The 14190-nt window shown below is 38.2% G+C and overlaps 1 protein-coding gene across 1 annotated transcript in view; it reads right to left on the minus strand.

Moving 5' to 3' along the window:
- The window catches only part of jak1 (Janus kinase 1), a 112824-nt gene that overhangs the window by 38043 nt on the left and 60591 nt on the right, over window positions 1-14190 (minus strand). The window contains exons 5-9 of the mRNA XM_020518719.2: window positions 13542-13705; window positions 8082-8436; window positions 5321-5509; window positions 2356-2513; window positions 785-908 (exon numbers count right to left, since the gene is read on the minus strand). Coding sequence (XP_020374308.1) covers window positions 785-908; window positions 2356-2513; window positions 5321-5509; window positions 8082-8436; window positions 13542-13705 — 990 coding nt within the window. The remainder of the gene's footprint in view (window positions 1-784; window positions 909-2355; window positions 2514-5320; window positions 5510-8081; window positions 8437-13541; window positions 13706-14190) is intronic.

Here is a 14190-nt window from a genome sequence, read left to right on the forward strand (position 1 = left end):
TCTAAGGGTATTTAAAGATTTTGAATGGTCTTTCATGAAAGCAAGTGTTTTCTTCACTACAGTGAAGACTCTAGCAAACATTTAGAACTTTATTTTATTTCAGCTCAACACAGATCCTGGGGTCTGCCTATTGTGGACACTAAATGAGTTGGCTTGGAGGCTATAAGAGGAAAGAGTAGCTGATGATTGGCATTAAATTGACATTGAGGCTATCATGGACCATGAGGGCTACAACAGACCATGGAGTTGGGCGGGAGGTATGATTTCAACCATGGGAGCTGGGGGAAGGAGAATGAATTGGCTTTGAAGGTAAGATGGTCAATGTAGATAAATGGGAGACACAAGTTGGCACGAATGGGGCATGGGTAGTAGGTGAGGGCTAAAGGGCCTAAAATATGTGCAAACAACATGATAAAGTCCCAGAGAACAGAAATGAATAAATTAAACAGCCAGCTCAATACTAAGTAGCCCCTGTCGTTGCCTTCAATCCGGGAGCAAGCTCTATCTCGCAGCTGCCCAATGGATCAGAGATCCTACCATATGGGGGGACTTTGCCTGAGATGGGCTTGATGAAAGGAAATTTGCCAATGAGCATTACCCACCTCAGGAGTGGGAATTGAAGCCCATGTCTCGAATGGGTTTTGAAATTTGATTTACTTCTTAAAACCAAAGGATCTGATAGAGTACCTTTAATATACAAATTACAATCCCAAACTTTCCTTCCTTTAAGATGAGAAAGAAAGAGACAAAATCAATTGTTCAACAGAGTTCTTTCAATTGTTACCTCAGTGGTTCCACTGCATGCAACTGTCATGAGGATGTGGTTGAAATCTGTACAGCTCCAACGCAACACGTACATGCCATCCTCATTGCCTTCATGTTTCAACTTGTTGATAGCATATTCAGTACTGATAAGAATAAATTGTGAAGAGGTCATAATTATGGTCCACATTTAATAATGTTATAAAGAAAGGTTAAAAGGAATTGGGCCTTGAACATTTAGAAACATGGAATTGGCTGAATTCAAAGTTAAATTAAATTAGACATTAGCAAAGGGCTCAAATTAAAAATTAAGAAGTTAGATAACAGTGTTCTTATACGAGATGACAGCTATTGATAAAAACCATCAGAAAAAGTCATCAAAATCATTAGTAGAATAGGGACTCAAAAGTATTACAGCAGAAGAAAGAGATCAAAAACACTTGTAGCTTTAGCACCCTGTTTAATCCTGAACGTAGTTTCAGGCCATTCATCACAACAACTGCTTCACTCCATATATGCCACCACCCATACCTCTGCTCCTTCTGGTGCTCTCTTTGCAGTCCTACCTTCATCCACTATCTAGAAACGTAACCTGTGTAAAGCTCTGCTTCATACATTTATTCATTGACCTACGTTGGCTCCATTTCCCAACACATTAACTTCAAGTCTTCATACACAAGTTCTCTTTGTGGGCTTGTGTGTTATCTTCTCCAGCCGTTCGACAGTCAAGGCACTATCTTTGAATATTCCTGTTACAATATTTTGTAAATTACTTCATATCAAACCACTATGAGGAGTGAAGCTTTGGACTGCAGGTTTCCTCCCTCAAATTCCCCTTTTCCAATAATTAAAATCCATCTGTCTCCACTTCAAAAAGCACCACAATCCATCTCCTCAAGCAAATGATTTCTCACAACTCATGTGAAAGGTACATATTTGCAAGTGCTAAATAGATCCAAGTTATTGACGTTGATTTGGTAAATAAAATTTCTCTGGATTTGATACACACAATGAAGTATTTAATTCTTGAAACTGAATCACAAGGAGGGAGGAAAGTAATTCTAGAACTGGAAAGCACGTTGACAGTTGTGTATCTAATTAAACATCAAGTCGCCAATCTTCTGTTGAACTTCTTCACTTTTATATGGTCAAACTGGTGCTGATTTTATTTTAAAATATTGGGATATGTAACTGAAAACAAAGGCTGTAGAATAGCACATATCATGTCTGAAAAGGACAGAGGAAGACAACAACTTAAATGAGGGAAGAGTGATTAGGTGATACTAAGTTTGGATTTGAAAAGACCAAAGATTTTAAAGAAAGTTTAAACATTCAGTCAATTTTGTTTTGAATGCTGAATCTGGAGGCAAAAGGAAAAATATGAAAAACTGTAAAATTGTGAAAGTGGAGAAGATTGTTACTGGTGTGTATAAAGACACTTCAACAGAAGGATTATACAGCTCAACATGATCATATTCCTTCCACATTATCAACTGCAAGTTAAAATAATTCTACAATTTTTACAACAAAAACGAGAGAGAGAGAGAGAGAGAGAGAGAGAGAGAGTTAAAAATTTTTTAAATTCCAGTTTACCGTATCGGTCCATGGCAGCCATTTTTAATGTTGTGCACCACTAATGGAGGAGCCACTTCTGTGCACAGGTAGTGGTGGGCATCTACTGTTAACCGGAAGTAACCATCAATCAAGGACACCAAGGAAAGAGCTTCTTCATAGGAGGACAGCTTCAGCTCCTAAAACAAAAAAATACACCCAAAAAGCTTTTAACTTATTTTAAAAATGGACATATTACTTTAAAATGTGCCCAATGTGGGATGACATATTCATAAGTCACAAGAGATTTTTTTTTAAAGGCAGTGTGAAAAATAAGGAAAAACTGTATTCAAGCTGGCTTCTGATTATGGTGAAGTTGGATAGCTGATGAGTTACATTGTGATATGAAGTTTGAAAATGATTTTAAGAAAAATACAGTGAAGTTCTTCTGTTGGCTCAATGGTCCACCAAACAGGTTTGAATGAGATCATACAAGACACAATTAGAAACCTATCGGAGATAATCTCAACTGATGACAATGGAGCACTAAAAATCGGTGTCCACAAAGGCTGCAACTAGCATTCATGTCCCTGACTGTTATTAAGTGATCGATACGGAGAAAGGTGCATTTGTGGGCACATTTGAACTCAGTCACAAAATCCTACTTGATGAAGCAGCCTGTCGACATTTACTTTCCTGTTACTGATATTTACATAAAAATGCTAAGTGCACATATATTAAACTTTACTCTGCTTTTTTCAAAATTGTGGCATTAACCCATTTACTTTAAGCAATCTAATGATTTTGGTAAAGTAATAGATTGGAGAATTGGACAAAACGGATTAAACATTCCCATTGTAACATTATCAACAATAATTTCTATCTAAAGCTGTCCAAATTCACATATGGAGAAGGTAGGTGAGATACTCGAGACTCAATGGCACCATGAATCAACACTGGAGTTGGAGAGGAAAAGTGAAAAAATAATGATTGTTCTTGTTACACGCTCCATGTATCAGACTCAACTTCTACAACTAAATTCCAAGAGTTGCAAGAATGTAATATTTATCACAAAACTGTTTAAAACAAACCTTGAAAACAAAAGGTACTACCATTGGCAATAAAATTCAAGTTTGGTAGGCATACAAAATAGGTGCTAATTCGCCCTTCTACTGCTTCGTCAGAACAGAAAATTAAGAGAGCTTTACAATAAGCAGCTGTCAGCAGGTAGTATGAAAGTATTTTAGGATAGAAAGGTGGTCAGTTTTGGAGGAACCAAGTTCTGAGGAATGTGGTGCTTGAGGTTATAAAAATAGAGAGGCTTACATTAACATTAAGAGATTTAAACGAAACAATGAGCATTTTAAATTAGAAGCACTGGGAGCATAGAAACTAATGCAAACTGTTGAGTATGGGAGTGATTGGTGAATAGGATTTGCTGCAGTTTTGAGACAAGCTGAATATGGAGGATAGGCAACCTGCTCGAAGAACATCGGGATATTAAATTTAGGAGAAATACTAGGTGATTTCACGAAATGGTGAACTAAAGTGTTGGTGACAGGTGAAGCTACAGAGATGCAAGTATGCAGTCCTTCTGATGGGTAATACATGAAGAAGTTTAACACAAAGTCAAATAGGACGTGAGGTTGTAAATAATTGCCTTCAACTGGAGAACACTAGCCAGGAAGGGGGATGGAGTAGATGTTGTGTGCACTGATTTTATGGAAGGCACTGAAGTTTTAATCCGCAATTTTTAATAGGAGAAAATTACAAAGCACCGAGGAATGCATGTTAGACAAGCAGGCAGACAACTGAGGTAGTGGAAAATTTTAGACAGTTGGTGCAGAAGAAAAGCTGGGATAAGCTTAGTGAATGTGGTCTTCACATGATGTGACTGAGAGGCAGCATATAGATTAGCAAGAGGAGGGCCGAGAATAGATTCTTGGAGGATTCTAGAGGTAACGGTAAAGGGATAAGGAGAGGAGCTACTGCTGTTGATGCTCTGGCAACATGATCATTATAGGTCAGTCCAACTCTGCTAAATAACAGAGGAATATGGTTTGAGAATCAACCGTACCAAAGCCTGCACAGACATCAAGAAAGACAAGAAGAATTGCTGCACCGTGGTTACAGTGACTGCAAATGTCATTTGGAATGGCTGTAGATAGTAGAAGACATTCTACACTGATGCAAGTAGACAGAGTACAATTTTGAAGAAAGCCAGGAGAGAGCTGTGGGAACTTTACTGTGTAAATGCCTGGGAGCAGTTGCTATGTGATGAAAATGGGTGGAATATTTCATAGCCTAAATTTTTAAATGCTGGTTGATCAGGAAATTCACCTGAAAAATTTCATATTCTCTGCCTCTTTCTCGTTTTCCTCCATTCTGAATTTGGCAGTTATAGCAGTGAAAATCTTTCACATGTCACTCACCAGAATGTAGAAACTTGCTCAAATTCCAAATGAGTATCCTTTCAGTAGCAACATTATAAAATTCAAGCACTTCAAATACACAGCTGAAGTCTCTCTTCATAACTGACACCTCTAATAATCACTCATTCAACATAATGGGACGTAGTAGGATTACTGGAAATATATTTTCACTTCATTTCGGACAAAATTGAACAGTCATAGGATTTAGCACCTAAAACTTAAGAACATTGAACACAGAACAGGCTATTGAGAGGCTCAAGCCTCCACTGCCATTGTATTAAACTATAACTAGTCTGGATCTAAACATCATTTAGTTCCCTTTGTTTTATTTCCCTTGATAGCCTAAATAGTATTTACTGCCCTAGATCACTATGGAGTGATCCTTCCTGAAAAGGTGCCTGTCTGCTTTTTAAAAAAAACGATAAAACCAAGCTTGACTGCAAGATTTACCTCTCCCTCTTTCTACAGCCTTAGTGTCGGAATATTTGAATAGAGAATGACTGATATCACAGAAAGGTAATCCAGCAACAGTAAATAAGATTGGGTGACAACTAGAGAACAATGAAATAACCTACCAGCTTTTTGTTGTCTTGTTTATTGATGACGACAGTAGAGTCCTTTATGACAATATGTGTGATTTCATAGAAGTGTGAAAACAGATTCCACTCTTCACTTAGAATTCCTTTGTTTTCACCAGACTTACTCTTTTTGCTGCTGCTTTTGCTCTTCTTCAATTTATTTTTCTCTTTCAAATTCATTGCAAACTTTAATAGGGAGAAAAAGGCAGTGTTATAAAACATCATTTAAACTGAGTAGATGATTAGCTAGTTTTTGGTCTTAAGGTCCACTGAACCTTCTGACAAAGTAGTAGGATATTGCTGACTGCCCCATTGGGACGAGCTCAACATGTCAATCTAGTAACTATTTGTGTCAGCATCTGTATTTGAATCATGCCCATAGAAATGGCACCTCGAGGTTTTCCAGTATGATTCTGGAGTTAGCTGATAGAAGGCATCTGACACATCTTCCTTTTCAAATTCCACTAATTCTTAAAAGAGTTCTGTTGTTGTTTTGCTCTGGAGAGCAGAAGTGTTTTTGGAGAACTTACATCAGAAAGTTAGTTATTGAAGTACAGCTCATGATAGCATAAACTGAAATGAAAATGTGAAAAACAAAACAGCTTAAAATTAATCAGATTGCATTTTCACATTAAAACAATTCAAGTGCAGAATGCACGTGGAGTCCTTAAAATATACCATCAATTTTGCGATTTCAATGTTTGGATTTCCCCTCAGGCTTTCAAACACTAATGTTTATTGTCCTCAAATACAAGTGGAAATATTTAGGTTTGAAAGTCTGTCCAACTTCTTAGTTTCACATGTTGGGGCTATACATGTAGAAGTTAGAAGTTTCTTCCTCATTGGAGATTGCACTAGCTTTTTTGAAGCTTTATTTTATATAATATACATATTTGTATATAATACATATACACATATATATGATATATATGTTCTGTATACAGAAACCCGGATTTTAATTTAACACACCCACTGGCAGTGAGGCACCTTAAAGTCAGACCTCAATACAGTGTAAGATTGGGTAGAATTTACATTGATTGTCAATTCCAATATGGCCATTTCTCACATGTGCGCTGTATTAAAATTGGGGCTCAAATCTTTCTGGAGATGCCAACTAAGACTATCGCAATTTATATTCTAGTCATATCAACATGCTATTAGCAGCAAAGCATTTCAATACTCTCCCTCTTTCCAGCTGAAAACTCTCATATTGAAAACACTTTACCTTGAGTTGACAGAGGAAGTGGTTTCAGTAAAAAAAAACACCACCACTTCCTTGTAGCAGCAGATAATATACATGTAGAAAGAGTCTTACACATCTTATTACAAATAACAAAAGCTTCCTTGAACTGAACATTATTAATGTGGTTGTCAGTAATAATTCATATTTTCTTGACATGCTGTGGGGGATGGGGGGCAAACTTGATCTTAAAAAGTAACACAAAATGAAACAGAAATAACAAACACCCTGTTCTACAACCCACCCAAATCCTCGTAGCCACAGAAAGTTCAGTGAAGATCAATTTTTCTCAGGTATTCTAGGGAAAAGCTCCAGTGACAAACAAGGGGATCTTGGTGCTTAAAACAGGAATTGTATAGTGTCTGACAGTGAAACTTGTCTCCAATCTCATACTTCTGTGTTTTCATTCAATGGTTTGTTTTTGTTTTGTGGAATATTGTGCAAGGACATATCTGGCTGCAAAAGATCCTGAGGGAGAGATTGCGCACAATATGAAATTAGCAGTTTGATCTCCTGTCACATGGTGCTGAGTGTTCATGAACATTTTTTAAAAAAAAAGCACAACGTGTAGCAAAAACTAAAATATGGCACACTAAAAATGCAGAACTTTCACAAAAATATTCTAATAACTGCTTCCCACTTCCATCAACAGCACTGTATGCTTTGTAGACACACGATTTCATTGGTAGCAGAGACTAGGACCCGAGGGCACAGCCTTAGAGTAAAGGGAAGACCTTTTAGAATGGAGATAAGAAGAAACTTCTTCACTCAGTGAGTGGTGAATCTATGGAATTCACTGCCACAGAAGGCTGTGGAGGCCAGGTCATTGAGTATATTTAAGACGGAGATAGATAAGTTCTTGATTGTCAAGGGGATCAAGGGTTACAGGGAGAAAGTGGGAGAATGGGGTTGAGGAACTTATCAGCCATGATTGAATGGCGGAGCAGACTCGATGGGCCAAATGGCCTAATTTCTGCTCCTATGTCTTATGGAGATGATCCCTACTCTGAGTTAAGTTAATTGATTACAGTCACAGTAGTAGAGGCAGTGCTAAGTCATCTGAACTCTAAAGGGGAGTAAATTATCTTCTCTTAATTGCTATTTAGTACCTTTCTCCATATCAGCACTAGCACATTGTATGGTACTTTTTTTACATTCAGCAATAAAAAAATCCAGATTTTTGAGTGATTTGCATAGGGCAGCAGTACAGGAAACAGGTTGTTAGACAATACAATGTGGCACGCATATGTAGGATATTAACCCTGCAATGGGTAACCAAATTGTGCAGACTATTTCAGAGCCTGCCCTCTGCCTTTCGATCTGTTGAAAGATCTGCTACCTTTTAAACTTGCAAGACACTGACAGGAATACGCAATGTTATTATACTCCCGTGGTTGAATATTGCATTGACACATTCTGTTCATAAGGATGACTGACTCTGGAGGACTACAATAGGAAACTTTCTTTCAGGAAATGATCAGAAAAAAACATGTTTTGAGTTGGCAAATGAGCTCTTACCTCTTTTGGTACACGTCTCCATTTTATTCCTACACTTCCTGTGATCATCACCTCATGTTCTGTTTCTTTTTGTTCCTTTTCAAAGGGCTCATGGTTGGACATTATCCGTTCATTTTCTGCTGAGATCAAAAGACCTGTGGGTTTATATGTTTCCATCCCAAAATTCTTTGTCAAGGACTCCAGGGTAGCCAAATACTTGACTTTGAGATCATGAGGGGATACGTTGCTATCGCAGACTGTCCTATTGTTGAATTCTTTCAGGAAATTTTTGAACACGTTATTGATTCGACACCTGGTCAGGACGTTTCGCTGTTTGATGCTTCGATTCAACGTTTCAGGAATGTAATGCTTGTAACTGAAAGAGGAAGGAAAATGGTATTTTCCAATAACATACTTTTTACCTGTCCTTTATTTTATCTTTTCATAGTTAAATAACACTAATTCCCATTACTCTTGTTCTTTTTAACTCATTGCAACAAGGTATGATACCTTAGTTCTTCTAATCAAAATTAACTCAATGGGATATGGTGTCAATACTTAATACACCACAATATAATAACACTACAGTTTGTGAGGTTTGGTGTTGTAGCCCTGGATACTCCAAAACACTGTTATAAATCAACCTCCTTCAGGTTTGTGTACATATGCCTTAAGAGGCACAATCTGAATATTATGAAGAAGAAAAAAAACACTGAAAATATATCCTTAAAAATAATGTGAAATTCTGTCAGAGATTGAATGCACAAGGTGGACTTTAAAAGTTAAGATGCATCGGATCAATAATCACACTGCAGTCAATGTGACAGAAATAGCTTCAAAAACAATACAGACATGAGGGGAGAGACGCATTTCTTTCTAAAGCTACTAGTGATCAAAGCTTTGACAGCTGAACAAACTTTGAATGTGGTCACTGAAAATTTGTGGCCCATCTCCCTTTTATGCCTGCCTTCAGGAGGCGTATTCTTTCATGTCTCTGGGCATGCTGTCTACACGAAACTGACTGACAATTTCTTCCTACTTGGGACGTACCTTGGCCACCATCTTAAACACTCGCTCCTCCGACCACTTACATTTAGTGACATCTGCGTATCATCTTCAACATACACTGCAGCAACTCCCCAAGGCTCCTTTGACAGCACCCTCCAAACCAATGACCTCTACCACCTACAAAGTCAAGGGCTGAAAATGCATGGGAACTTCATGAACTGCAAGTTCCAACACTTACACATTCCTGACTTGGAACTAATATTCTTTCACAAGGTATTCTTTCACACCCACTGTTCCTAGGTTAGAATCCTTTCCTTTCTAACAGCACTCAATGTGGGTGCCCCTACACTCCAAGGACTGATGAGGTTCATGAAGGCTGCTCACCACAGCCACTTTCTCCAGGGTAGTTAAGAATAAGCCTTAAATGTTGGCCTTGTAAATGAAGTTCACATTCCATGAACAAATAAAGAAGTTGAACTTTAGCACAAGTGCTGCTGAAACCTTTGCTACATCTAGATATGACTATTCAAACACGTTCCTAGCTGGTCTTTATCTTCCATAAACAGGAGATCATTCAAACTCTGATATCTTAAATTGTACCACACCCTGCTCATTCTCACTCCGGTGTTGACTGAACTGTATTGGCTCCCAGTGATACAAGAACTCAATTTTAGAAGTGAAAAGTTGAAAAACTGAAAGAACTGTGGATGCTGTAAATCAGAAACAAAAACAGAAATAGCTGGAAACACTCAGCTGGTCTGGCAGCATCTGTGAAAGAAGTCAGAGTTAACATTTCGGGTCCAGTGACCCTTCCACTATTGCAGGCTGTGCATTCAGCTGCTTGGGCCTCAAACTCTGGAATTACTTTCCTAAATCTCTCTACGCCTCTTTCCTCCTTTAACACGCTCCTTAAAATTGGCTCCGTGATGAATATTTTGGACTTCTGCCCTAACATCATCCTATGTGGCTCAGTGTTAAAGTTTGTTTGAGAACAATTCTGTGAACCTCCTAGGGACAGTTTGCTATGTACAGTGCCATATAAATACAAGCTGTCATCTTCATCACCATAATTGAAAATACTGGAATTATTGTTTCTGTAATTTAGGGAGTGAGGCAACATAAAAATAACAGAATGTAGAAGACTGTGGCATGGTTTTAATGGAGCCAGCAATGGCAGATTGGCCAGTGATTGTACATCCCTGCCCCTATTTTAATTTCATTGGTCTTGGTGACACGTGATATGTGTTACAACATCTTAACGCAATTCACTGAGGATGGAGTCTAATGAGAAGCTATGGTAGAAATACTGCAATCATAGAAGGAATGATGTTCAGCCTGACTCATACCATACAACTACTATACTTGAACTTCCTAGTTCAAACCACTTTGATCCTCTTCAAAAATAAGATGAAACCATTCCACCTTATCATGGTTAATATGCTTAATGTATGTTTTTTTCAGGCAATGTTAGTACTTTATGAGATGCAAGGTAACATTGAACCTGGTCACTTCTCCCTGCAATTTTAAATTGCCTTAGATCTTGCTCGTTAGTCTCTAGTAAATCTCACCAACTGACTTTCAATCTGTAGAACTTTGCTGCTTTTTTAATCTCAGATGGGGCAGCTAGAAGATAGGGATTTAAACTTCTGGTTCCCTTGCTGCCAAACAAACTGTCATCACAGAATTGACAGCCAACAGCCCACTCTGTGCAGCCAAGAATAGCATCAACTTGTGTGCAAGCCTCATTGGAAATCTGAAATGAGGTAATGAATTTCCTTGTGTCCCCGGTCATGATAATCCAATTTCCACTTCTCATCTTTAACCCCTTTGCTCATTCATACACATATTTATCTATAATGTCAAGCACGGTAGATTAAGTAAGAACATTATCTTGTAAACTAGTGTCTGAACAAGTAACATATTACAACATATGGTCCATTTTAAATTTTGCAATCGTGTCAGCAGATGGCCAGCATTCATAGTACCTTGAAATAAAGCAACACCTGTCAGTCCTCTGTTATCAATGTTTCCATCTGCTGCAAGTACTTACATAGCTATAAACAGCCTGAAAGATTACGCCTGTTCAGTCAGGAGAACCCCGTCAGCCACAGTACATGTGACAGAAGAAACAAGTGGAGGAGAATCATTTGGCCATTATTCCAGTGAGGATTTGGAAACTACTACAGGTAGTCCTTGACTAACACAGTAATTACATTCCTGAAAATCATTGCACTAAGTGAAATTGCATCATTTGAAACAGAATTCCCAAGGAAACTCATGTAAACGTTTGGGTTTCATTCCCGGAATATCAAACAAGTACAAAATGCAAGCTTAAAGCTAATATAAAGCATCAGAACAGACATATCTTGTCGTGTTTCTTGCCTCATGTAAAAGATCGCTTTGTCTGGGGCAAGGCTCTTATCCTAAAGCATTCAAACCATGCCTGATGGCATGTAAAAGTTCCACATCAGGATCATTTGATTTCTTTTTCAAGTCCTCATATGTTCAAAACAAGTAGTACATTTCTTTGATGTTCAATCCAGGAAGCACAAAGTTTTCCCAAATCCTCCTGTTACCTCAGGATGCACACGAACTATCTGAGTTAGATTTAACAGAGGTACTGAGTACATTTGCTACTCGTTTTAGTTTTAAAATCAGGATAACATCAAATTGCAAAGTCAGATCAATGCGATCCAAAACTCTTTGGTTATCCAAGTTTCACTCACCACACTTTCAATTTGGGAGAGCACACCTATTTTAACACTCAGTGGAATTGATTTTCTTTGCCACAATGTCTGTGCTTTCCTGACTAGACTAAATGTACCATGATTTGAATGCAGGCATAGATGTCACTCACATAGGCAATGACTAAAACAAACTAAGCAAACTGGAACTTATCCAGGAGTGCTGAGTTTTGGTGAGCATTTATCCTCTGCATGGTTGAAAGTCAGGTTAAAAACCTCAATCACAAATCAGGTACGTATTATTGCAATGATGTAAAACAAAAACTGTTACGGTAAAACTGTGTTGGTCAAAATTGTGTTAATTAAGGACTATTTGTTCTTCAAATACTGTATTTTAAAGTGCCTCGTATTCATGCAAGTTAAAAAGGTAAAGTGGAGCAAGGAAGATCCTAAGACACTAATAGGGCAGATGCTAATAAACTAGCTTTGATGTTGTATTCTGTTAGACTGCAAGTAATATCTAACTGTTAGCTTGTTTCAGAAACCAATAAACTCCCTTTAACCAAGTGTTGTATTTATCACTCACTGAGGCTAAGCACAGTGAGGTAAGTAAAACAGAGACCTAGTCCCTGTTACAAACATTACTGCAACAGACAGAAGAGGGGATAAAGTTTTACATTTGAGAAATAGAGCCCATTAAGGCACACAATCAGCAAATATCAGAATGTTCGACTGCTGTTCCATAGACAGCAAAATATTTAAACTGGGTCCAATCACACAAAGTCTATCTCCCCCTCTGATCACAGTCTGTTTCTCTCCCATCCAGCTGATCAATTTCTCTCTCTCTCTCGCTATGCCATAATCATAGTCCAACCATCTGCACACCATACCCACTTTCCCATCCATGATCACTCTGCACTGACTGTCCTACCCTCACATTGTTTCATAGCTTTCCTCTTCCAAATGCAAGTGCCCAGCTGGGATGTTGCATTTGGCCAGCTGACAGCACGAAACTGACAATGCTACTTCTGGCAGGAATTCATAGCCGGGCACTGCCGAATTCTCTGGATGTTTTCTTGTCGATGCAGGAGATATGGAACGATGGAACAGTTAAAACAGAGTGCTTCTATTTCCGCTTCATTCTACCATTTTAACACCTGGGATTAACATAAAAGTCTTTAATCGAATAAGACTGAGTACCCGTGTCAATCCATACATCCCTAATAGCATTTTGCTCCCCTGTAATCATGCCAACCAGTGGACGTTTAGTGAAGGCCAGTTTCCTTTATGAAGCCAAGAGAAAAAAAAGCGTTTGTCCTCCCCCAACTGGGCACTTAACCGACATTCAACTGAGAAAACCCTGACACAGCACACCATCAGTAAAGTTCTGTAGACAGGAACTGCGAACAGACATTGTTCAAAACAAGGAAACACAAGTTAACAATTAGGAACTTAGTGCCAGATGGGGAGACAGATAAAACTTTATCATTCAGACTGCTGAGGGCTCAACAGGCAGGACCATAGCTGCACACAGAAACAATGGATTCAGGAAACAACTAAATATCTTTCTGAAGAGGGGAATGGATTGAGGCATTTGGTGAGATGATGGATAGGAGAAATTTAGATCAATTGTAAAAAGGGACTTGTTCAGACCAATGACCAATTCATGTCTTTAAAATTTACAATAAACGATGAACAAGAAATGTTTCAAAAGAATAATTATCATGGAACAGATTACATTCTAAAGTAATGTCTCTGTCCCCTTTCTGTCAGTTCTTCACTATCTCACCTCATTTCCTTGGAAATCTCTTGCAATGGTATTTTTCGGTGAAGAGCTTGATGTGTCATGGCCAGTACGGCCATCCCCAGGCATTCGTTCTCTATTTCATGAAATTCAAACTCATTTTTAGGATCTCGAACAGGTGCAAGACCTTTGATCAAATCATATTGCCCCTGGAAAGAGGAAAGAAAAATTGTAAAAAATAAAAAAAAAGCATACCAGACCCATAATAGCACCAACTGCTAATTAGGATTATTCTCTAAAGTTTGCTATGAAGATGGTCCCGGTCTTTCACATTCACTCACTAATTGTCCGTCTTGATTTTGCTATTTCATTACATTTGCTATTTTGTTACATTTTTCTGTTTTTGTCTGTCTGACTGACTGACTTCCTTTGTTTGACTTTCTGACAATCTCTGGGCAAGGGAGGTAGAAATGCAGGCTCAAAGAAACAAGAACAAGAAAAACTGTTGAAGGTCACGTTTAGTTACTGTTGTACAAGTCATGGTTCTGAAAGAGTTAATATCAAAGATTGCAATAGGCTGCACCCAATCTAGTGATGCCAAACAGTCTTGGGTGGGGAAAAGTGAAGTTAAGTTTGAAATCCTGAAGGGGTCATTTCTGAATCCCGATACCCTTAATAATTATGTCTAAATAGC

This window comes from Rhincodon typus, chromosome 10 (genome assembly GCF_021869965.1).
Source record: "Rhincodon typus isolate 14 chromosome 10, sRhiTyp1.1, whole genome shotgun sequence".
NCBI classification, from domain to species: domain Eukaryota; kingdom Metazoa; phylum Chordata; class Chondrichthyes; order Orectolobiformes; family Rhincodontidae; genus Rhincodon; species Rhincodon typus.